Source organism: Rhamphochromis longiceps, linkage group LG18, assembly GCF_057381845.1.
Source record: "Rhamphochromis longiceps isolate RC_006_pf linkage group LG18, R_longiceps_female_GT1.1, whole genome shotgun sequence".
Lineage (NCBI taxonomy): Eukaryota > Metazoa > Chordata > Actinopteri > Cichliformes > Cichlidae > Rhamphochromis > Rhamphochromis longiceps.
Genome location: NC_140574.1, coordinates 4,360,930 through 4,387,168, shown reverse-complemented (window position 1 = coordinate 4,387,168; position 26,239 = coordinate 4,360,930). Strand labels below are relative to the sequence as shown.

At 41.1% G+C, this 26,239-nt stretch overlaps 2 protein-coding genes across 4 annotated transcripts; both read left to right on the top strand.

Annotated features, from left to right (window-relative positions):
• The first annotated feature begins 12,389 nt into the window (after positions 1-12,389).
• On the top strand, positions 12,390-15,439 carry LOC146647490 (E3 ubiquitin/ISG15 ligase TRIM25-like). Of its 2 annotated transcripts, XM_085389571.1 has the most exons (2): positions 12,390-14,163; positions 14,865-15,027. In XM_085389571.1, exons 1-2 carry the CDS (start codon positions 13,360-13,362, stop codon positions 14,919-14,921), a joined length of 861 nt encoding a protein of 286 aa, XP_085245697.1. In that variant the 5' UTR covers positions 12,390-13,359; the 3' UTR covers positions 14,922-15,027. The 2 variants fall into 2 exon arrangements, with proteins under 2 accessions (XP_085245697.1, XP_085245696.1); XM_085389570.1 differs by having other exon boundaries at positions 12,390-15,439.
• Positions 15,440-23,631: 8,192 nt separating this feature from the next.
• LOC146647489 (E3 ubiquitin/ISG15 ligase TRIM25-like) lies at positions 23,632-25,949 on the top strand. 2 transcript variants are annotated; one of them, XM_085389559.1, is made up of 2 exons: positions 23,632-24,763; positions 25,465-25,640. In XM_085389559.1, exons 1-2 carry the CDS (start codon positions 23,960-23,962, stop codon positions 25,519-25,521), a joined length of 861 nt encoding a protein of 286 aa, XP_085245685.1. In that variant the 5' UTR covers positions 23,632-23,959; the 3' UTR covers positions 25,522-25,640. The 2 variants fall into 2 exon arrangements, with proteins under 2 accessions (XP_085245685.1, XP_085245684.1); XM_085389558.1 differs by having other exon boundaries at positions 23,632-25,949.
• The last annotated feature ends 290 nt before the right edge of the window (positions 25,950-26,239 follow it).

Sequence of the window (26,239 nt, the reverse complement as noted above, 5' to 3'; positions counted from 1 at the left end):
GGTCTCTGTGGAAATCCATTAAAAAGATATGACGAGAGAAATGTGGTTCATTTCCAGAGTTTGAAATCTGAAGAAATCTGAGCGAAGGACGAATTTCCTACCGTCAAACAAGTCTAACTCATTTCAGAACGGTAATAGGTGAGAAAATAATTCTTGAATTGTGAGCGTCAGGAGTGTCTGAAGATATACTGGGACAAGCCTTATGTCTTAACTTTGCTTCATTAAGGAGATATGACGATTCGAATATGCCTCTCATTACAGAAATCAAGCGGTGATTTTGAACAAACTCTCCATTGACTTTCTATGGAGAGTTTTGCGACTTTGTGTTGGTCTGAGGAGATTTGCCAAAATTCTATAAATCCCACAACAATGATAGTGACATTTTCGGAAAGCCAGCAAAAATACCTACGTTTTGATGTATAATTTGTGGAAGTTGAGTGAAAATTGAGCAAGTAGCAAGAAGTTGTTCGGACATGAAGAGAAGACTGCAAAACCTTCAGTGGCACACTGGAAGCCAAGTGCATAGCAACCATAACAATGCATGTATTTTGTGAAAAATCACAATTTTGCAAGTGAAAACTTTAAGAGGCATAAAAGTAAAACGGTAAAAGATTTGAAAAAGCTGATTTATACCTGAATAGCCCAATAATTTGAGAACATTTTAAAGTTTGAATGGTTGTTCTACGTGAAAATATGAGGAAGTAGTTAAGTTTCAAAAACAAGAAAATTTTAGCAGAATTGCAGAAGTTTCCCATTCATTTCAATGGGACAAATTAAGCTTAATATTTTAAAAAGTATAATAGTGAAAAATACAAAAAGACATAGCACACATTAGCAGAAATAGCAGAATATTTTAAAATTTGAACGGTGAAAATCGGCTGAAAATTGTGGAAGTAGTTAAGTGCCAAAAAGTGTACGGAAGTATCAAGAGGAACTCAATAGTGTGGATGCTTAAAGCATCCACACAATTAATTGCCCAACATTTACAGTTACAGGACTCTCTCCCAGACCACAGACTCATACTCATAATACAAGTCAGAGCTTTATAAATAAAAAAATAAAAAAAAAGAAGAAGAAATTTTTGTTTTCAAAATTGGAGTTCAGTTATTTTTACTTCCAATAGTGTTAACATACTACCAGTGTTGGGTAAGTTACTTTAAATTAGTAACTTAGTTACATTACTAGTTACTGCTATCAAAAGTAACTCAGTTACTTTCAAAGTAACTAGTTACTAGGGAAAGTAACTTTGGTTTTACTCAGAATTCTCTTGTTAGTGTGTTGCTTCCGTAACTGGATACCCAGCAAGATTGCCAGTCTTCTAGCTTGCTTACTTGTGCATTACAAGTGCATTGTGCCACCTACCAATAGAAAGGAAAAGATAATGTGCATATTTCCATGAGAGAAATCCCACGCCTGGACCGTCGTTGACCGCCGCCATGATTCTAGCCTACGTCACAACGTCACGTGCGCTTTTTACATCCAACACGAAAACTGCAGTCGTGGTGCTTTCGATTGTACTCAGAACTCGGAAATTCTGCCTTCCAAATAGGAAGATGTAGGTAACACCAGACTGCAGATGAGCTGCATACAGAGCTGGACTGGGACAAAAAATCGTCCCGGGCATTTTGACTAGAGACTGGCCCACCATTATAGGAAAAATCATAAAGCCGTTGAATGAAAACAAACACTGTTGTGACTAGGGATGGGTACCGGTGTCCGGTGCCATCATAAACGGTAGTAACCAGACCGAAAAGCAGCGCACATTTCGGTGCTTTATTTCGGTGCTTTTTTTTCCTGAGCTGTGATACACTTCTAGCCAATCATTTTACGTTTCCGAGGATAGTAGGCGGGTCCAGGTACCTACGTTCTTTTATGCAGAGCTACAGATTAAAAATGCCCAAGGCAAAAGTCTGGCTGTACTTCACAGCAAAATATGCAAACTCAGCAGCCTGCAACAAGTGCTTTAAGCTGATACTGTGATACTGTCAAAGGAGGTAACACCTCAAATCCGATGAAACACCTGGCGATGCATAGCGTTTTTTTTAAAAGCCGAGAAATGCACCGTATTTGATAGCTTGCTGCGAGACCTCACACCGAGCGCATCTACTGCGGGTGTGGTGCCTGTTATCAGACCTGGGGTTAGCAACATCCCCAAAAACACGAAGAGGAGAGTCCTGGCCCCTAGCCCTGCCAGTGTAGCAGAAATAATGAGGATGATGATGCAGCAGCAGCCGTTTTTCTCTGCTTGAGTAGCTTAATGTTGTTCGTGTGTAATTTACGTTGAGTAGGCTAACCACGTTATTACATTAATGCATGTAAGGTGAACTAGCAAACATCATCATAGCTACATGCGGCTGTCTTCTTGTTTGATGGCAGATACTCCCTTCACCCTGGCCAAAAAGGCTAAAATGACCAAAGAAAAAGAGGGAAACGGCTAAACATGAGAGGTTTTTGGATAAAGTTTGTTTTTTCCATTGTTTAAGCACTGCTTCCAGCCAAGAGTGATACCATATATGCCCCATAGCTGCAGAAAAGGCTAACATTGTTATCTTTTTACAAAAACCAGCTGAACATGAGAGGTTTTTGGACCAATTTTGTGTTCTCCATTCTTTAAGCACCGGTTTGAGCACCGTTTGAGAACCGGCACCGTTTCAAAAGTACCGATTTGGCACCGGTATCGGATAAAACCTAAACGATACCCATCCCTAGTTGTGACAGTGATGTACACTGTCTTGATGGTATATATGCATCAATCTATCAATCGTTTGTTGCAAGATTCAGATAATTATTTTTTTAAAAGCTAGATATTTTAAATGAGAATAAGAAAGAAAAGTACTATTTTGTGCCCCCCTCTCCCTGTTAATGCCCTACTTGGCCCCCCTGGCAAAACTTTGCTAGACTCGCCCCTGCACAGTTACCAGCTGTCAGCTACGTAAAAAAATGATCCTGGTGTTATTTGTCTCTCAGAAACAGTTCATAACTTCCCTTCAACTCATTCATGTCACCTAAAAGGTAAACCTGTTTCTCCATCACCTGTTCAGCTCTGATGATTCAGTAAGGACATCTCCTGGTTTCATCTTCATGTTTCCCTCTCACCAGCAGAGATGGGCAGTAATCTGATTACCTTTTTCAAGTAACGAGTAAAGTAAGGGATTACTATTGCAAAATCGGTAATTAGATTACCGTTACTTTCCCGTAGGAACGCTGCGTTACTGCGTTACTAAAACCATGATTTTTTGCGAGAATGTCTCATGACAGTGACGTAAGCAAGTGCGCCGTTAGTGACAACAGCTGTGTGCAGATCAACAATGGATCACATATCGATTGTGGGAGAGAGTATGAGCGTGCAGCGTTTAAAGCGTGGAAGTACTGACCTTATTTTGAGTTTGATTCCGTAAAAAGTGACAAAAACATTAGCGTCCATCGTGCGTGGGAAGAAAACTTCTTTTTACAGCGAAAAAACCCCCTAAACTTCCAAGCAAGCACCGAGTGCGCTATGACGTAATGGGAAACTCACAGAGAAACTCGCGGACTCTTCAACTGACCGCAGCACACCTGCACCAGGGTAAACCTCCGCCTACCCCCAGTCCTGCTTTACAGGTAAAAATAGAGCAACAGGACCGCTGAGTCTTTGACTTTATTTATTTACTGCTGTGTTTTACTTGCATCTATTTGAAAGAGTGAGTGTAAACACAAAAAATATTTTATTTTATGTTCTGGAATGTGCAGAAAATAGGTTTAAATGTTAAACTAATTTATTCAAGTCAGAGAATGTCGCATATAATTAAATTTTTGCTTGATGCATAAAGTTAAAAGATTAAAACTGATAAAACAAGTTTAAAAAAAGACTTTTCCATTTGATTACATTTTGTATGATGGATTATGCAGAAAAAGTAGAATTGGGCTGAAAGATCTATCGCTTTATCACCTCTTCAGGTTGTAAATCGTGTTTTAAAAAAGTAACTAAGTAACTAAGTAATTAATTACTTTTGAAAATAAGTAATCAGTAAAGTAATGGGATTACTTTTTGGGGGGAGTAATCAGTAATTAGTTACTGATTACTTTTTTCAAGTAACTTGACCAAAACTGCTCACCAGATAACCAAACCGACATCATGACCAGCAGCTTTTACGGCTGTGGCTCCAGCAAACATCAGCTGATACTAGAAATTAATATTAAATAAATTCTAACAACAGCTGATCAAGCTTAAACGTGCTGCTGTTGTTTAACGCGACATCCGCTTGTTTCCTCTTTCTGGCGCAAAGTGGGCGATAAACAACCAAGAGAGAAAAGCCGATAAGCTGATCATTGATCAGTTTAATGATTGAAGTAGAAACAGGAGAGGGAGAGAGAATGAGAGAAGAAGAGGCAGCTGTGCAGCAAAGACACAGAAAAACTCCAGCTTTGTGTCTTTTTCATTGTAGCTGAAGTACTGGACAAGCTGCGTTCCTTTTCACCTCAATACGAAACGCGTAATATTTTATCGGAGACGATTCCGTGTTTTTAGGGGATGGTTGGCAACTCTAATAACTAACCCTATGAACAAAATAAAGTTCAACATCAGTAACATAGCACCATCCAGCTGTATAGAAACTCCATCATGCTAGCTAGTACCCAGTACGAAAAAGTCCGCATAACAAAAATAAACTATACCTTAACTTGGTTTATATCTGACCCAGATAGACTTCAGGTCATAACTTCTTACCTGAAGTTCAGTTCACCTGACACTTGGACCGGCGGCCGCCTCGGGTCTTTGCTCCTCCTGCCTCCCCCTTCCCTCATCCACCTGCTGGCCTCCACCACTTGCTAATGTTACTGAATCAGTGGAAGCTCTGCGATAGCCACCGCAAGAAGTAACGAATAACGATCCTATCTAAATCCCAGTAACGATTAACACGTTCCTGATTTTGGCATAATAACTAGTTACCGTGCTCGTTACCACAATAATAACGTAGTTACTGTAACACGTTACTTAATAATGTGTTAGTCCCTACACTGCATACTACACAGGTCATGAACAAGATTTTTTTAATTTTCATTGTAAGTGAGCTAAAGCAGTTAATTAAAAGTAGTCTAACATAAATGTAAATGCTGTAATTTAATAAACCATGAAACTTGGATGGGTTCGATGTTGGCGTGACCACAGTGCACACATCTAATGTCGCTCACAGTGGTCCAAGGGACCACTCAGGGAGTTTGTGTGTTTGCTCAGACACATGAAAAATTAGAGGGAACATTGCCCCCCACCCACCCATGAAAGAACTGCTAGAAAATACACAACACACAGTAATAATATGTTTTACATTATAAAACAATTCTAATTCTAAGTGATGTTATACACTGCTTGCATTAAATTTTAGGATCATATTTATACTGTTAAACTCGAACAAAAGACGGTATATTAAAATTATGTTAAAGTTAGGAAGGTAAAAATAAAAATTTATGGTTACTGACAATTTTAGATTTTTCATTTTATTTTACATTAGGTGTGTTAATTCAGTTTCTGTTTTGTAATTTAATTGATGTTTGTATTTAAACATATGTACTTAAAAATAACTGAAAATTCTGTAAAATGTTAAATGAAAAACTCTGGATGTTTAAAAACTCTGCCATTTAACAAATATTGAGCTTTTCTAATAAGAGTGTCAGAACTCCAGTCATTTATATCAGTGCAAAAATTAATTGTTCAAATTTTGGAATTACACTTTTCTTTCATAAACACATTTTTCCCATTTGTCCCATCAGATCTGATTCACCAAGTTGAGCATAACAAGGAGGAGTTTCTGACAGACCAACAGATCTGTAACCAGGAGAATAACTTCAGCCTGGACCAGGAGCACCCAGATCCTCCACAGATTAAAGAGGAACAGCGCAACAGTCAGGAGGCAGAACAGTTTCTACTGAAGCAGGAAACTGATACGTTTATGGTGATTCCTTTTTATGAGCATAGTGACCTCAATAAACTAGAACCAAACAGGAACCAGCTTCTTTCTCTTAACTCTTATGAACCAAACATGCGTGATTGGAAAGAAGGTCACCATGTGGACCTGGGATCGGCTAGAAATTGGGAGCTGAAGAAAATGAGACATAACGGAAACGATAGTCACAGTAATATAATACACATCTCTCCAGTATCAGAGAGTCAGTGTAAATCTATTAAAAATAAAAATTGTGTAAAATGCAACACTTGTGGTAAAACCTTTCGCGATAAATACAGCCTCACTAGACATTTGAAAGTGCACACAGGTGAGAAACCTTATTCTTGTACCACCTGTGATAAAAGATTTAGTGAGTTGTCAAGTTTGAAGAGACACATGAAAATTCACACAGGTGAAAGGCCATATTTTTGTAGCATCTGTGGAAAAAGATTCCGGCAAACGATAAACTTGAAAACTCACATTAGATGTCACACAGGTGAGAAGCCCTATTCCTGTGGCGCTTGTGGAAAGCAATTCAGTCACATGATAAACTTGAAAACTCACATGAGAACTCACACAGGTGAGAAGCCCTATTCCTGTAGCACTTGTGGGAAAGATTTTAGTAACTTCTCAGCATTCAAAACTCACATGAGATTCCACACAGGTGAGAAGCCGCATTCTTGTGATACTTGTGGGAAAGGATTCAGACATATGATGAACTTGAAAACTCACATGAGAACTCACACAGGTGAGAAACCCTATTCTTGTAGTACCTGTGGCAAAAGATTCAGTCATAAATCAACATTGGAACGTCACATGCGAATTCACACAGGTGAGAAGCCACATTCTTGTACCATTTGTGGGAAAAGATTTTGTAACTTATCAGCATTAAAATCTCACACTAGATTTCACACAGGTGAGAAGCCACATTCTTGTGGCACCTGTGGGAAAGGATTCAGTCACATGGTAAATTTGAAAACTCATATGAGAATTCACACAGGGGAGAAACCATATTCTTGTAACACCTGTGGAAAACAATTCAGTTATAGAATGAACTTGAAAACTCACATGAGAACTCACACAGGTGAGAAGCCCTATTCCTGTAGCACTTGTGGGAAAGATTTTAGTGACTTCTCAGCATTAAAATCTCACACTAGATTCCACACAGGTGAGAAGCCACATTCTTGTGATACTTGTGGGAAAAGATTCAGTCATATGATGAACTTGAAAACTCACATGAGAACTCACACAGGTGAGAAGCCCTATTCTTGTAGTACCTGCGGCAAAAGATTTAGTCAGAAATCAACATTGGAACGTCATATGCAAATTCACACAGGTGAGAAGCCACATTCTTGTAGCACATGTGGTAAAAGATTCAGACATATGACGAACTTGAGAACTCACATGAGAACTCACACAGGTGAGAAGCCCTATTCGTGCAGTGCCTGTGGCAAAAGATTTAGTCAGAAATCAACATTGGAACGTCACATGCAAAGTCACACAGGAGAGAAACCACATTCTTGCACCACGTGTGGGAAAGGATTTAGTAACTTATCAGCATTAAAATCTCACACTAGATTCCATACAGGTGAGAAGCCACATTATTGTGGCACCTGTGGGAAAGGATTCAGTCAAATGGTGAATTTGAAAACTCATATGAGAATTCATACAGGGGAGAAACCATATTCTTGTAACGGCTGTGAGAAAAGATTTCGTTACACGACACAGTTGAAAAGACACATGAGAATTCATACTGGTTGAAAGTTTCACTCTTACAAAATGTGGGAGAGCTACTGTCACGCGTTTGTTTCTCACACAGGTGAGAAGTGAAATCACTGCAAGACCTGAGGGAAAAGACCCCATTCTTATCTATGGTATAGTTTCTGTCAAGAACACTTAAAGACAGAATTCTTTGGGGCACTTTCATGTTTATCAGATAGCATAGTGAAGACAATAGGGAGAGCATGACAAGTGAATAGAAAAATAGGCGCAGCAAAGGGAATCAGGTAGGAATCAAACATGAGTTACAGCATGCAATATTACAGCATATACTAATCTATTCAACTTGTGAGCTAAACTGTTATCCAAGAGCTTTGAGAATTGTTTATTTAAATTATTACCTCATTTCCATGATATATTGATGAATCTCTGAGTTATTTAAATCCCTGTATTTATCTGAACTCATATTTTCCAGTTGTTCTAGTGTTGTACATGTGACATCAATTGTAAATGTCTGTTGTTTACAATATTACAATTGTAATAATTATTATTTTATTATTAAAAACCAATAATTATGTCATGGTGGACTTGAAATCACTTTGTTTTGCCATGCTGAACTTCAGGGGAAATGTTATGCCTATATTGTTATTTATTGTTTAGTTCTGTTGTAAATGAGTATGGGTTATGTGTTCTTAAATGGTAAATAAAGAGATATTTAAAGGTTTTTGTGGTTATTTATTTCTTCAGAATCAGAATCATCCATCCATTTCCTTCCGCCTTTCCTTTCCAGGGTTGCGGGGGGCGCTGGAGCCTATCCCAGCTGTTATAGGGTGAGAGGCGGGGTACACCCTGGACAGATTGCCAGTCTGTCACAGGGCTAACACATAGAGACACAGCAACCATTCGCACTCACATTCACTCACAGATTCACACCTATGGGCAATTTAGATTAATCAATCAACCTATCCCCACTAACAGAATCAGATATACTTTATTAATCCCGAAGGAAATTATGGTTTACAGCAGGCAGCATGCTAGTTGGCGCATTCGCACTTACAAGGAACCTTCTGACCAAACATGCTTTAGACATACATCACATTAGGGAAGCCGGTTAGAGAGGTAGGCTGATAGGAAAGAACAACAAAATTAAACAAACATGAGGTGAGAGGAGAAAAAACTCCACCCAGACTGAGCTCCTAATGGGAGAACAGTTTGAGAGCAGAAAAAATCACCTCAGCACAAAAAAGCACATGGCTGTTATTACACCATAGAAACACATGACAAACAACACATGACAAGTAACTTCTCTGGCTCTTGATGAAGGCGGTCGCACTTTCTCCCTTCCTTTATCTTTCCTGCTTGGCTTTCTCATGTCTCTGTCTAGTCTTGTCTACTTTTCTCTCTCTACCCTGGAAGAGTCTCACAGTCTGTTCTCTAAAACCTAAAAGAGGAATTATGGATTTGATCAACTGGCCCCTGAATGCAATTGACACCCTCTTCACAACGAGAAGCCTGGGTTTGGAAGAGACCGTGTGTCCTGGAGGGACGTTCTCTGCCGGATACATGATGGATGGGTGGAAGGACTGGAGGGTTGTGTGCCTGGTGGGACTGTCGACCAAGGACATTGAAGACCTTTTTGGAACCATGATAACAGGGTTCTTGCTGATAGGCGCTGGCTTGGCCCTGGCTTATCGAAGAATAAAGAAAGCGGAAACGGCTGTTCAAATTCCCACAAGGCTGCCCGCTATGTTGATTGGAACGATGGAGTGAGCCGTGGCTTCTCAGAATGGGCTCATTAGACGCAGCCCGGATGACATCTTGGAGAAGCTTGTGGCTGCTGTGAGTACTGAGACTCTGACAACATCTGACAACATCTTGGAGAGGCTCACGGCTGTCGTGAACACTCGTGCTCTATGAGCAAACTGGATAACATCTCGGTGTAGCTGGATAACATCGTGGAGAGGCTCACGGCTCTCCATTGGGAATGGTGAGGAACCAGTGATGGACATTAGACAGACTGTAAAATTGTCATGCAGTGGTTTGCACTAAAGAAAGAACACCACCATTATTTCATGCGGCTACCATATCGGCGCCTGCTGCGGTCTCAAGGCTGGAGCTGAACATAACAAACAATTTGTCCCCTGATAACAAACTGTGTTTAGACTCTTCGTTCCAAACGCCCTCGTACGCTTATCTCCAAGGCCGAGTCGGACGGTGGGTCTGGGCCCAGCGCTGGATGAATAGCTGCAGGGCAGCATGGCTGTGTCTGCATCGGCTTCTCACCCCTTACCCACCCCTGTTGCTTTTCACATGCTTCATGATGTTGTGATCTGGACATTTATGTGCTCTTTGTGCAGAGGAGGTTTTTTTTTCTGTTCTCATGCTGTCCTCCCATAGGAGCACCCAAGTCCCCTCCTCGACTTGCCCATTGTATTGTACATTTCAGTGTTTTTCCATAATACTACCGGTCTCCGACCTGTCTCCCCATGTGATGTCTGTGTTGTGTATGTAAGGTCGGGGTGGGGGGATGGGGGATGGGGGATGGGGAGGATTTCTTGACTGGTGGAAATTCCTAAAACGAAGTCTTCACTTATCCCTTTGAATCAGTGGATAACTGACACTTTAACTTATATTTTATTGTTATTATTTTATTGTTAGGCGGTTGTGGGCAAAAGACCTGCAACTGACAAATAAAGGCTATCTCATCATCTCATCATTATTGTTGCTTGTTTGTCGTATTTATTATTCTTATCGTACCTTTCATATTTCTGGAAGTAAACTTCTTTTTACATCAAAAAACCCCCCTTAAATTCTGAGCAAGCACCGAGCACGATGCCACGGGAATGTGAAATCCACAGAGAAACCCCTGGATCCCCCCACTGACATGACCGCTGCAGCACCGGGCAAACCTCCACCAACCCCACTCCTGCTAAACTGGTGACAACCGAATTAAGAGCGACAGGACTCAGTGCCACTGAGTCTTTGGTTTTATTTATTTTCTGCTGTGTTTTAATTGCATGTATTTGAAAGAGTGAGTGTAAACATACAAAAAAAAATATTTTATATGCTGGAATATGCAGAAAAAAGGTCAAAAACCAAATTTCTACAAGACAAAGATTGTTGCATATAATTTAATTTTTGCTTAATGCATAAAGTTAAAAGATTAAAACTAACAAAACAAGTTTTAAAAAGAGACTTTTTCATTTGATTACATTTTATATGATAGATTATACAGAAAAAGTAGAATTGGACATCACTAAGTTTTTGCAAAGGTCTATTGATTTATTACCTATTCGGGTTTTGTATCGTGTTTTCAAGAAGTAACTAAGTAACTGAGTAACAAATTACTTTTCTCAAGTAACTAAACCAGCACTGTTGGTGAACATATTCTGTTTCCAAAAGCTGCCAGACATTGTTATTGTGCTGTTTATTCATCCTTGCTCTTTGACTCTGAGCCTCCTCCGTGTGTCAGTATCCTGTTAGCATTTCTCTGGATGAAGCTCCCTTGAAAACATCTCTACCAAATAAACTCAACTTTTAGAAGGACCTCACCTGCCTGCCCACTCTCCATCCCTTCACATCCTATCAGCCCATTGCTCCTCTTCATGAATCCCTGTCCTCTACTCCTCATTCACCTCATGTTAATAAATCTCTTGTGACGGCCTTTTTATGTTCCAAACACCAAAAAAGTCCAAGAAAAGGCCATGGGTGGCAACGGGAGGTTTGTTTTAGAACACATTTCTTACTTCATTGTTTAAAATTATATGGTGTTTATTTCGTGGAAAATTACAAACAAAAAACCCCCCCAAATAACTTCTTGCAATTTAAAATGAAATGAAAGTCAACTTAATTTGCTTTAACAACTTCAAAAAGTGGTAAAAAAAAATCAGTTTTTAAACCCTCCCGTTGTCCCATCTGAAATTTGGCAAACAAAAAACATCTGTACCACACCCCTCCAGGGTGCTCTTAATCCCTTGATTGATGGGAGGGTCCGTAAGCTAATAAACCAATCACTTTCCAAAAACTTTTCCAAAAATAAAATTAATTGCAAATTTACATAACAAAAAACTAGGACCACATATTCTTACAACTTTAAAGAAAAAATAAAAATGAATACAAATTGCGATTTATAAACATTCAACAAAAATGGCCACAGCATCTCTTAAACTTGCCTCTGAGTATTGCATCTGCTTTTACTGCTGCTACTTCTCTTTAACTTCTCTTTAACCTTGTAAAACAAGGAAGCAACCTATGGAATACGCGAAGTCCTGATTTCTTCTATCTGAAACAGTCAATGTATCTCAAAAGGAGAAATGGAAGTAGTGCATGCTCCCAGTGCTAACCACCGTGCCTGAAAGTACTTAGTTACTCATTTTCTTACTTACACTGGACATATTGAGGACCTGGTAGCAGTTCAGAAGGAGTAAGAAGCCCTTTTTGTTGAGACCCTTTTTCTTTTGTTTATTGGCTGGGAGAGAACTGCCCTTTCTTTCTGTTATATATATAGAATAAGGATCATTATGTATGCATCAGTATGACTGTGCAATGACAATAAAGAGTTATCTGATCTTATTGTTAGTGTCATGGTCCTGGGTCTTGTTGACCCAGTGTTTTGAGTTCTCTTGTATTTTTTTGTCATTTGGTGTTACTTTATTATTAACCTCCTAGGACCTGGCGTCCACATATGTGGACATCACACTTTAAGTATAAAAACAATAATAAACACAAAGTTTTGGTTCTATAACATTTTTCTATCATTGCTTTATTATGGATTAGGTGCAAGAGTTGTTAAAATGTATAATTAAATAATAGATGAATTCAATAGCAAACTGTGCCTCGTTCTCAGATGGACAGCAAGTGGAATGTGATAGATGAGATGAGGAGATGGAAGGAAGAAGAGAGGCAAAGAGTGATTCACAGGCAGAGCTTAGTTTATTTCCCACAGTTTTGTTGCCTTATGGTTCCAAGCGCCGTGACCAATCTTTGCGTTTTATTATTATCTCATAACACTTGTTTAATCAGCTACCCTCTCTCCTGTGGACTGTTTAATCTCTACAGTCTCAGATCAACACAGCCCTGCCCTCCAGCACTATCAGCAGCAAGAGCAGAAGCAACCCCCCAAACAGCAACATTGTACCCCATCAGGTAAAAAATGGGCTACATTTGCTTTGCATTGTGCCCACCTGATGACAGTGATATAGTGTGATGTGATTCCATATTAGATTCTTGATGAATGTGGGTTGTTGTTCTTCAGCCTGCTTCTATGTACCCTTTTTGACTGTGAGCCCCCGCCCCTTTAAACATCTCTGCACTGCCCTGACTAAATGTATATATAAACTGTCTCTACGGTTTACAGTCTGAGTCTGACAAGCTGTCAGCTGTTCATTTCTGCTATTTGAATTGTTAAAAGAAACAGAAACTATTCATTTAGCAAAGGTTTGAAAAGAAAACAATTAAACACAGAGCCTCTTCCTGCTTTCTGGAATGTTTCACAGCATGAAAACCCTTCCTCTTCTTCCTGCTCTCTAGCTCAGCACCTCCTGTCTGTCCATATCGTTCTGTGTTCCCTCCCCTTTAGATCTACATTATGAAGATGGGTGTAACCAACATGTGTTAGAGCTGGCAGGCCCCATTCACAGCAGCAACACATGTTGTTTAGATCAGAGGTCAGACCAGTTTCTATAATAAGGAAGTGAAACTTACACAATCACTGAGAGGAGAAATGGCACAGAAAGGTGTTCAGCTGGATCGAGAAACCTTCTCTTGTTCGATCTGTTTGGATCTACTGAAGGATCCGGTGACTATTCCCTGTGGACACAGCTACTGCATGAACTGTATTAATGGCTTTTGGGATGGAGAGGACGAGAAGAAAATCTACAGCTGCCCTCAGTGCAGACAGACTTTCACAGCGAGGCCTGTCCTGGTGAAAAACACCATGTTAGCAGTTTTAGTGGAGCAGCTGAAGAAGACTGGACTCCAAGCTGCTCCTGCTGATCACTGCTATGCTGGACCTGAAGATGTGGCCTGTGATTTCTGCACTGGCATGAAGCTAAAAGCTGTGAAATCATGTCTAGTGTGTTTGGTTTCTTACTGTGAGAAACACCTTCAGCCTCATTATGATGTGGCTCCATTCAAGAAACACAAGCTGGTGGAGCCCTCCAAGAAGCTCCAGGAGAACATCTGCTCTCGTCATGATGAGGTGATGAAGATGTTCTGCCGTACTGATCAGCAGAGTATCTGTTATCTCTGCTCTGTGGATGAACATAAAGGCCACGACACAGTCTCAGCTGCAGCAGAAAGGACTGAGAGGCAGAGAGAGCTGGAGGTGAGTCGACAAAACATCCAGCAGAGAATCCAGGACAGAGAGAAAGATGTGAAGCTGCTTCAACAGGAGGTGGAGGCCATCAATCAGTCTGCTGATCAAATAGTGGAGCACAGTGAGAAGATCTTCACTGAGCTGATCCATCTCATCCAGAAAAGAAGCTCTGATGTGAAGCAGCAGATCAGATCCCAGCAGGAAACTGAAGTGAGTCGAGTCAAAGAGCTTCAGGAGAAGCTGGAGCAGGAGATCACTGAGCTGAAGAGGAAAGATGCTGAGCTGAAGCAGCTCTCACACACAGAGGATCACATCCAGTTTCTACACAACTACCCCTCACTGTCAGCACTCAGTGAGTCTACAGACTCATCCAGCATCAATATCCGTCCTCTGAGCTACTTTGAGGATGTGACAGCAGCTGTGTCAGAGGTCAGAGATAAACTACAGGACATTCTGAGAGAGGAATGGACAAACATCTCACTGACAGTCACTGAAGTGGATGTTTCACTGTCACAACCAGAGCCAAAGACCAGAGCTGGATTCTTAAAATATTCACGTGAAATCACACTGGATCCAAACACGGCAAACAAAAAGCTGTTATTATCAGAGGGGAACAGAAAAGTAACATTCATGAAACAACAACAGTCTTATTCTGATCATCCAGACAGATTCACCTTTTGGTGTCAGGTCCTGAGTAGAGAGAGTCTGACTGGATGTTGTTACTGGGAGGTGGAGTGGAGAGGTGGAAGAGGTCATGTAGCAGTTGCATACAAGAATATCAGCAGAGCAGGGAGTGGGAAAGAATGTAACTTTGGACGTAATGACAAATCTTGGGCATTAGATCATAACAACAGTTATAAATTTTGGTACAACAACATCCAAACTCCTGTCTCAGGTCCTTGTTCCTCCAGAGTAGGAGTGTACCTGGATCACAGAGCAGGTATTTTGTCCTTCTACAGCGTCTCTGAAACCATGACTCTCCTCCACAGAGTCCAGACCACATTCACTCAGCCGCTCTATGCTGGACTTTGGCTTGGAGAGACTGCAGAGATCATTAAACTGAAATAGTTTCCATTTTATTTTCACAGAATCATTATTTTGACATTTTGTGCAATATATATACTCAAAATTGGTGGAGAAAATGTGAACCTAATCTCAATGACTAACTGAAGTAGTACTTACAAGTACATATTTTCAACTTTCTTCTTCATAAAAAAGAAAGAAGTCAACTTTTGCTTTACTTGATTTTGACAACACAAAAGATTTGATGTAATGATTCATCACAGGTAAAGTTACACACATTTTTAAGCATTGGACAAATTACCTTTCTTTGATGTGTCTCAATTGGATAAGTAGAAGAAAATGGATGGCAATAGATATGGCAATAAATAAATAGATGCATGAAAGCTTTAAGGTATTTCTTGTTTTCAGACTTTTTTATGCAATAAAAGACTTTGTTATTATGTTTACTATCAAAGAAGTTGTAAGCATTAATTCTCAATCTAGGAAATGGAGTTATTACAGCAGAAACCTGAAACATTACTCTCACCAGAATAACTATGAAAACAATTTAAAATAGTTTGAAGAAGTAAATACAATGCTGAGCTTAAATCCAGAATAACCTAAACTACAACCACTATGCACAGCGATGCGCAGGCACTCAGTAGGCCACAGGTGTCAAACTCCAGGCCTCGAGGGCCGGTGTCCTGCAGGTTTTAGATGTGTCCTTGATCCAACACAGCTGGTTTAAATGGCTAAATTACCTCCTCAACATATCTTGAAGGTCTCCAGACGCCTATTAATGAACTAATCCTTTGATTCAGGTGTGTTGACCCAGGATGATATCTAAAACCTGCAGGACACTGGACCACAAGGCCTGGAGTTTGATACCCCTGCAGTAGGCAAACGACAGGCTCTGGTGGCTCAAGCTGGGGTTGTGCCTCTGGCTCAGGAGGAGAGGGACCCGCAGGTTTGGTCTCTGATACAGGTGGAGGCATGGAAGCCGTCTTAGGGGAAGCATCCTTAGAAACATTGTCAATAGGTTCTTTTCTAATTTTGTTCCAAGTCACACACAGAATTAATTGAGACAGAACAGTCAATGACAGGCTCAGGGACAACACTTTCACTCATATTTGGTCCAGAAATGTTCACGTCACATTTTCTATACCAAACTCACACAACCAGTTTAGAAACACCAGCGTAGAATAGAAAAGCCCTTTTTTGTCATCGTACATGTACAACTAAACTGTAGCTTGACAGTTATACAATCATACAACTGTTATACAAGTTCACAGTTATACAGTTGAAAAAAGTTATTTTTGGACTTTAAACTCACAAAATCAGAATTTAAATAAACATCGGGAACACTGGCAGGTTCAGGAAGAAAATAATCTGTCCTTAGTTTAATTGGCAAGGAAACAGAAAGCACAGACACAGAAAGCACTGGCCACTCAGAGTGACGCCGAAAACCAAGTTCATGTCAAGGGGTGTGGAAGCAGGACCCAAACACAGGACTGTGCAGCAAACTGTAAACTTATTTATAGTGAATAACAATAATGACAAGAGCAAACAATCCTCTGTGTGTGAGTTTTTGCTTCTTGTGCTTGCTTCTTGCTCCCATGTTGTGACTTCTCGAGTGACCTTGGTGAGTTTCTTTCCCCCTTGTGGTGTCTATGTACAGAGCGCTCAACTCCCTCCACTCGTGTCCACAACACTCTGGGAAAACAACAAGCAACTGGTAAGTACACGCCACTTCTCAACTCCAAAAACACTGTCCCACAATTGCTGGGAAATAACTGATTTCTCTTAACGATCCAGCATCGACTGCAGCTCAGCTACTCCGTTAATTAGCCCTCCAGACGAGGCTGACAGGTGCATGTAATTATCCCTCAGGTGTGGCTGGCTCCACTGCAGGGAAAAACTCTCTGGGCCTGATGTTGCAGGAAACTCTGGGGACCGCCCCCCACACACACACACACACACACACACACACACACACACACACACTCATACAGATGGAAATGTGGGACTGGGAGAGAACAACAACGAACATATGACAGCAAGGCATGTTAAACAGACACACGGGCAACCAGCGAGGACTGCCTTCCCAAGACAACCCCAGAAATATAAATAAGTCCACAAAAAACACATGAACCCATGACAGTTCATGCATTTATTACTTCTAGGCTGGACTAGTGTAATTCATTATTATCAGTTTTCAGTTTGCGGTGCTTTAATGTGCCCTGCAGTGGTCAAATTTGTGTGTGTTGATCATCTATACAGCAACTTTTTGTCAGTGTGGTTAAACCGAGGGTGACATATTTTCTTCACAAGACAAAGTGCTGCATGACTTTAACTGTGAAAACAAAATATCTTGTTTTTTTACTCTCAAGCTGCCTTCTCCTTTTCTGTGAAACAAAGTTCTGAACTCTCTTTTTCCCCCACTAAGATTTAACTGTGAAAAATAGATTCAATACAAAGCAGTAGAGGGCAGTAAAAGACCAATTTATCTGGTCGTCTATGTTGTCTTCTTTGTCAGAGTGAGGTTCTTGTGGAAGAACACATTGTACCTGTTATGCTTTGCATAATAAAAATATAGCTTTTCTCTTAATATTGTATTTAGGTCCCGTGCTGTTCAAGAAAATAAAACAAAAATGTGAACTAACACCCTAACAGTAACTCGGCTCACGGCTTGGATAGGAAGGTAGTTCTTATACTGGCCAATCTAAACAAAGCTATTCGGTTTAATTTGACTAATGAAAAGAGTCAAAATATATTCGGTATGTCATGGTCCTGTCATGGTCAGCGGTATGACTGTTGTGACTCTTGTGTTTTAACAAAGTTATTCCACATGAGCTTAATTTCAGTGAAAGAATTTGACAGTCTGCAATCCTACAGTCAGAGTCTACTGACTGTAGCTGTCAACAGTAATAATAATAATAATAATAATAAATTTTATTTATGAGCGCCTTTCAAGTCACCCAAGGACACTTTACAATAAGATAAAACACTTAGTAAAACAATGGCAGAATAAGAACAATAAAATAAAAGCACAAGATAAAATGAACAAACAGTGGATTCACAGTGAATATGCAGATTTGAACAGATGAGTTTTGAGTTGGGATTTAAACTGGGGGAGAGAACCAATATTTCTTATTTCTGGGGGCAGAGAGTTCCACAGCCTGGGAGCAGAGCAGCTGAAAGCTCTGCTTCCCATGGTGGTGAGGCGGAAGGAAGGTACAGTAAGCTGGATAGAAGAAGAAGAACAAAGTGAACGGGCAGAACAAGTGGTGGTTAACAGGTCAGAAAGGTAAGAAGGAGCGAGGTTATGAATGGCCTTGAAGGTGAGCAGAAGAAGTTTGAAAATTATCCGGAATTTCACAGGGAGCCAGTGAAGTTCCTGAAGAACAGGTGATGTGCTGGTAGGAGGGGGTTCTGGTGATAATGCGAGCAGCAGAGTTCTGAACCAGTTGAAGCTTATGGAGGGATTTTTGGGGGAGACCATGCAAAAGAGAATTGCAGTAGTCAGTACGGGAGGTAACAAGACCGTGGACAAGAATGGACGTAGACTGGGTGGAAAGAGAAGGAAGCAATCTGTTAATGTTACGTAGATGGAAGTAGGCAGAACGGGTGAGATTATTGATGTGAGATTTATAGGAAAGTGAACTGTCTAGGATGACACCAAGGCTCTTAACCTGAGGAGAGGGGAAAACTGTGGAGTTATTGATGGTGAGTGAGAAATGGTTTGCCTTCAAAAGGTTGGATTTGGTGCCAATAAGGAGGATCTCAGTTTTATCCTCATTGAGCTTTAGAAAATTAAAAAACCAGGATTTTAACTCGGATAGACATTCTGTAAGGGAAGAAGGTGGGAGGGAGGAATCAGGTTTGCAAGAGAGATATAGCTGGGTGTCATCAGCAAAACAGTGAAACTGAAGATCAAATTTGCGGAAGATGGTACCTAGAGGGAGGATGTATATTATAAAGAGAAGAGGGCCTAAAACTGAGCCTTGGGGTACACCAGAGGTGACGGGGAATAGACGAGAGCGGAATGATCTTAGTTGAATAAACTGGGAACGGTCGAGGAGATATGATTGAAACCAGGCGAGGGGTGTGTCAGAGATGCCGAGAGAGGAAAGTCTGCTTAGAAGGACAGAGTGAGAAATGGTGTCAAAGGCTGAGCTCAGATCTAAAAGGACGAGAATGGTGAGAAGACCAGAGTCAGCTCCGATTAGAAGATCGTTAGTGACTTTAAGTAGAGCAGTTTCGGTACTGTGACATGAGCGAAAACCAGATTGAAATCACTTGTAGATGTTATTATTAACCAGGTGTAAATGAAGTTGAGCTGCAACCACTTTTTCAAGTATCTTAGAAATGAAGGGTAGATTGGAAATCGGACGGAGGTTGTTAAAGTTGTTAGGATCTAAAGAAGGTTTTTTCAGTACAGGAGTGACTAGAGCAGTCTTCAATAAGGAGGGAACGATACCGGTGGTGAGAGAAGAGTGAATGATAGCAGAAATGAGTGGGAGTAAAGAAGAGAGGCAGGATTTCACAAGCCCTGTGGGCATGGGGTCAAGATGACATGTGGCAGGCTTTGATTTACATATTAACTCGGAAATATCAGATAAATCAGGAAGATGAAAAGTGGAAAACGGCTCAAAAAGGAGAAAAGGTTCTGGAGAGGGTGTAGACACAACATTTGATCTGAGTTGCTGGTGGATGTTATTGATTTTCGTAGTCCAGGGCCCTGTTTCAGAAAGCCGGTTTAGTGGAAAAACTGAGTAAGTATACCCTGAGTTAACGAAAACTCTGGGTTTTCGGTTTCACAAAGCGAGTTCAGATGAAGCCTCAGTGAGTCACTATGACGACACACTCCGTGAAGCTAACCTGCCCCCTAGCAGGTTTACTACAACTAACCCTGACTGTCTCCGCCCCTTTGTCGGAAACCTGACAGTAGGAAGTGTCAGACATGGCGTGCCACTTCCTTGAAGAGCCAGTAGATCATGAAGCCCAAATTCTCCGCAGAGCTCACCGCCGGGAGAGAGTGATCAGAGCGCGTTTGGACATTTTATCATTTCCTGATGATTTTCTGTGCGAACGTTACCGTTTTTCAGCACAATCTATAATTCATTTGAATAACATCCTCAGGCCATATATTACGCATGTGACACATCGCGGACATGCTCTCAGTTCTGTACATATTATTTGTATTGCACTTCGTTTTTTTGCAAACGGGAGCTTTCTGTATAATATTGGTGACGCTGAGCACGTTTCCAAGGCTACCGTCTGTCGGGCAGTCAGGAATGTTACAGTTGCACTGAAACGTCTCCTGTACTCGTCTGTACTCGTCTGTGGTGTTCCCCGGTCATAGACCCACAAGATTTATCAAAGAGGGATTCCACAAAATTGCAGGTATCAGGATGACCAAAACTTAATATATGATGTGGTGATACTTGAACTACTACTTAAATTGTACATTTATTTTCAGGGTTCCCAGGCGTGATTGGCTGTACAGATGGCACTCACATTCCAATCATTGCTCCTTCAGTAAATGAAGGAGACTATGTGAACAGGAAGTCTTTCTACAGCATTAATGTACAGGTACATAGTTCCCTGTAGCATTTCAAACTAACAAATTATTTCATTATAGTAATGGATGCTAATTTGTGTTCTCTGCACTGTGAAGATCATATGTGATGCTGCCAACATTATCACAAATGTGGAAGCCAAGTGGCCAGGCTCTGTTCATGACTCACGAATATTCCATGAATGTACACTGAGCACAAAATTTGGACATGGTGAGTTGAAAATACTTTAAAATATATAAAGACCAATTGCTTCAGGGACATTTGAACTGAAGTGTATCCTTCTGTCTTAGGAGAGTTCACTGGCTACTTGCTTGGTGATAGGGGGTATCCATGTTTACCCTATTTGCTTACCCCTTACCCTGACCCTGAACCGGGCCCACAGCAGCGATATAATCTGGCTAATTGCAGGACAAGAGCCAGAATTGAAATGACTATCGGAATGCTTAAGGCCCGGTTCCAGTGCCTGCAAAGACTCAGGGTCACCCCAGAAAGGGCATGTGACATTATTGTGGCATGTGTGATTCTTCACAACATTGCCACAATTAGAGGAGAACACTGTCCTTCTGAACCAAACATCAGCAGTGATCCAAACCATGAACATCCTGACCCTCCCACGGACATACAAGATGGAAGCGCAGTCAGAGACACCATATGTCACAATCATTTCTTTTGACCCATCATCTCAACATGTTGAAAGAAGAATAAACAGATTTTTTGTTCAACTGGCTTTATTGGTCGCCTGTATTTCCTGTACACAAAGTATTAAAAGATGTAAACCTCATAAAGTGTCTCTGTTGCTTCCTCCTCTGTAACAGCTGTCAATGTTTCTTCATTATTTTCCTGTAGTAAAGAAATAGACAACATTGCTGTTCTACTGTAAACTCATATAATCTGTGGAGTATTAAGAGTACTCACAACTGCATGTTGGTCTGGCTCAACAGGAGGCTGCACCAGATGCAGTACACCATCACCATCAACTGATAGAATATGAGGTTTATACAGGTCACTTATAACTTACAAGGGACCAAATGGCAATTAACAAACATACCAATCACCTTACACTTCATTGTCATTATGCTCTCAAAGACAACCAAGACTGAGGGAAGGCAAAATCAGTCGGAAAATAACTTCACTACAAAATAATTCATTATGGTAAAGAGTTTATCAAATGAATGAGTAGCACTGCAAAGGTGACTGTGAAGAAAGGATGTATGCACATCATGTATTATTTTGAATTTACCCCTTATGTAGGCACTTGTGTCTTGCGGGGTTATTGACTCAGAGGATGTCCCCGCAGAGATGCCTTCAGCCACAGGGCGCCCACTGTTTTGGCTGAGGGCCAACTGCTCAGCCTCTGTGAGTGGTGGTGGTGGAGGACCCCCACCTGTTTTTCGGGCCTCCGCTTTTTTTCTGTTGGCTATAACGGGCCACATTTGAGCATACAGAGTAAGCAAATATGTACTTGTAATGTGCTCAGATAATTTCAATAAGTGCTTACAGAAAGAAAATTAATGTAGCCTCTAACTGCAATTGATTTACATGGGACAAACAGACCAAGCACTATGGCTCATAATACAATTACACCTTACCTGTTTGGACTATATTTTTATATTTCATTTTTACTTGCTGCCAGGAACATTTGGGGCCTGTTGGGTTGCACCTGCGCTCACATCACGTCACAAAATAAAATGTATAAAATAAAAAATAAAATAAAATAACGTGTTAAATGGGTGGAAATCCCTAGATCAATGTTTATATTAACACTCACGCATTGACTCTGTCGGCTATGTTTTGCCATGCATGCTCCCTTTCTTTTGCAGCTGTGGCTGTGTTACTTTTTTCTGCGGAATTTGCATGTTATCGGCATATGCTGCCATCAGAATTTCGGCCTCAAGCGCTGTGAAATACATTGACCGCGCCTTCTTTCCCTCCGTCTCCATGGTGACTCGCTTAATCTGTGCTCCGCTTATCAGGGCTTTATGTATCCTCGTCCGCACGCTTCACTTGGGGTTAAAGCAACTCCGCGTTGACTGAACTAATTGTTATCAGCCTTTCTGAAACCGAATATTCCGAGTTGGACAGTTCGGGGTTACTCAACCCTGAGTATCGTTTTTCACTCTGAGTTTTCTAAACCGGCTTCCTGAAATAGGGCCCCGAACAGCATCAAGGAGTTGCAGGTTTCAGAGGAATAGAAGTGCGGTGGTAAAGCATTGGGGGGTTGAATTAGTTTGTTGAGAACTTAAAACAGAGTCCTTGCATTACCCTCATAAGAACGGATAATACCAGAGTAGAAGCTTTGTTTGGCCTTGTTGATGGAGTCTTTATACTGAAGTACGTGGTATTTATAGATTTCTGAATCAACAGTTAAACCAAATTTCTTATATTTATGCTCTAGCTGCCGAGCTTTGGCCTTCAGAGCTCGGAGGTCAGAGGTAGGAGGGAGCAGGGCGAGCGAAGGAAACAGAGTGGGTTTTTACAGGAGCCAGAGAATCAAGGACAGTGCGTAGACAATTATTATAATATAACAACAAATCATCAGGAGTAGAATAGAAGTCCGGAATCTGAACATTGTCCAAACTGGTAGTGAGAATGTCCATATCGATGTTCTTGATGTTGCGGAACGAGATGAGACGGGTTGGCTTGGTAGAAGAGCAGCAGAGAGTGAGGTTAAATGAAAGGAGGAAGTGGTCAGTTATGGGGATTTCAGTAGCAGAAAGATTCGAGGGAGTAAGACCAGAACAGCAGACCAAGTCCAGGGTGTGTCCTTTAGAGTGAGTGGGAAAGTCGATAAATTGTTGAAATTCAGAGCCTTCGAGACAGGAGGAAAAGTCTCTGGTGAGCAGAAGGTCATTATTGTCCATGTGAATGTTGAAATCTCCCACCAAGATCACATTTGGGGAGAGAGATGTGCAGGTCCACGACATGTAGATGCTGGTGATCTGTAGGGCTATGTGGCAAGGACTTATCACAACTGAGTGTTCCCACACTTGGCCTACTGCAGTTTTACCTTTTGGGGCCCATATACGGGTTTCTATGGGCAGGTCCATGAGACTAGTCTATTGTCATTATTTTCTCTGTAAGGAAGTGAGGCAATTCATTTAGCAGATTTACATGAGGAAATGAGTAACATGAAATTATTGATTCATTTACTCTAAAGGCTTGAACAGAAAAAGAGATAAACACATAACTCTCATCTTCCTGAAGCCAGAAAGCCTGATACACCCAGGTAGCCCTCCCTCTTCTTGCTGCTCTCAAACCCAGCAACTCCTCTTTTTCCATGTTTCCTTGTTCCCTCCTCTTGTGGTGACGTGTAAGAGCTGACTTGCCCCATTCAAACCAGAAAGTCATGTTAGATCAGAGCTCACACTAGTTTCAGTTATAAGAAACAGAAACGCACACAGTCACTGACACTGAGAAGAGAAATGGCACAGAAAGGAGTTCAGCTGGACCGAGAAACCTTCTCTTGTTCGATCTGTTTGGATCTACTGAAGAATCCAGTGACTCTTCCCTGTGGACACAGCTACTGCATGAACTGTATTAATGACTTTTGGGATGGAGAGGAAGAGAAGAAAATCTACAGCTGCCCTCAGTGCAGACAGACTTTCACAGCGAGGCCTGTCCTGGTAAAAAGCACCATGTTAGCAGTTTTAGTGGAGGAGCTGAAGAAGACTGGACTCCAAGCTGCTCCTGCTGATCACTGCTATGCTGGACCTGAAGATGTGGCCTGTGATTTCTGTGCTGAAAGGAAACTGAAAGCCTTCAAGTCATGTTTAGAATGTCTGGCATCTTACTGTGAGAAACACCTTCAACCTCATTATGATGTGGCTCCATTCAAGAAACACAAGCTGGTGGAGCCCTCCAAGAAGCTCCAGGAGAACATCTGCTCTCGTCATGATGAGGTGATGAAGATGTTCTGCCGTACTGATCAGCAGAGTATCTGTTATCTCTGCTCTGTGGATGAACATAAAGGCCACAACACAGTCTCAGCTGCAGCAGAAAGGACTGAGAGGCAGAGAGAGCTGGAGGTGAGTCGACAAAACATCCAGCAGAGAATCCAGGACAGAGAGAAAGATGTGAAGCTGCTTCAGCAGGAGGTGGAGGCCATCAATCAGTCTGCTGATCAAACAGTGGAGCACAGTGAGAAGATCTTCACTGAGCTGATCCATCTCATCCAGAAAAGAAGCTCTGATGTGAAGCAGCAGATCAGATCCCAGCAGGAAACTGAAGTGAGTCGAGTCAAAGAGCTTCAGGAGAAGCTGGAGCAGGAGATCACTGAGCTGAAGAGGAAAGATGCTGAGCTGAAGCAGCTCTCACACACAGAGGATCACATCCAGTTTCTACACAACTACCCCTCACTGTCAGCACTCATCAAGTCTACAGACTTATCCTGCATCAATATCCGTCCTCTGAGGTATTTTGAGGATGTGACAGCAGCTGTGTCAGAGGTCAGAGATAAACTACAGGACATTCTGAGAGAGGAATGGACAAACATCTCACTGACAGTCACTGAAGTGGATGTTTTACTATCACAACCTGGGCCAAAGACCAGAGCTGAATTCTTAAAATATTCATGTGAAATCTCACTGGATCCAAACACTGCAAACGCATGGCTGTTATTATCAGAGGAGAACAGAAAAGCAACATTAATGAATCAACAACAGTCTTATTCTGATCATCCAGACAGATTCACTGGATGGTCTCAGGTCCTGAGCGGAGAGAGTCTACCTGGACGCTGTTACTGGGAGGTGGAGAGTGGAGGAAACGTTTATGTAGCAGTAGCATACAACACTATCAATAGAGCAGGGTGGGACAATGAATGTGCATTTGGACGTAATGACAAATCTTGGGCATTAAATTGCAACAACAACAGTTTTACATTTTGGTACAACAACATCCAAACTCGTGTCTCAGGTCCTCGTTCCTCCAGAGTAGGAGTGTACCTGGATCACAGAGCAGGTATTTTGTCCTTCTACAGCGTCTCTGAAACCATGACTCTCCTCCACAGAGTCCAGACCACATTCACTCAGCCGCTCTATGCTGGACTTTGGTGTCGTAATTCTCATGATACCAAAGCTGAGTTCATTAAACTGAAATAGACTGAAGTCTTTCATATTGTTGTGGGTTAAAAATCTGTACTTTAGTTTCCCTTTTAATTTCTCTCCATCATCATTGTGATGTTTCTTCATTGCAGAGAGTTCAGCTGTTAATCAAACATTATGTGTTGTACTTTGACATCTTCTTGATGTTTTCTTGAGTTATTTAGGTGGAGTTTTTTGTTTGTTTGTTTGTTTCTTGTGGGTGACACTAGCCCAGGAGTTAAAGGAGGTCACATCCTAATTGGAATTCTGGTGGTTCAATCCCTGCTTGCTCCAGTGTGCATGCTAAAGTATCCTTTGCTAAGACATTGAACCTTAGGTTAATGTGAGTGGATGTTATTTAGACAGTACTTAAATGTTGAAGAAAGTGCTTGTATAAATATATGGGTGAACAAATCCATTTAGCTCTTTCTTGTGTCTGTTTAGCCATGGAGGCTATCTTTCTCCAAATGAAATTTAAACTTTTCAGTTATCTTAATGTTTATATTCTTTTAATTGTATATTATTGTTTCTGTCCTACATCATAGTCTTTAACAGAGAAAACTCTTTATCACAGAGATTTTGTTCCCACCATTTTGTACATTTAGAAATGAAATCTGTAATCAC

What these genes read in the sequence shown, in the direction of transcription:
- LOC146647490 (XM_085389570.1), top strand. Translation starts at nt 13,360, where the DNA reads ATGGCACAGAAAGGTGTTCAGCTGGATCGAGAAACCTTCTCTTGTTCG.
- LOC146647489 (XM_085389558.1), top strand. Translation starts at nt 23,960, where the DNA reads ATGGCACAGAAAGGAGTTCAGCTGGACCGAGAAACCTTCTCTTGTTCG.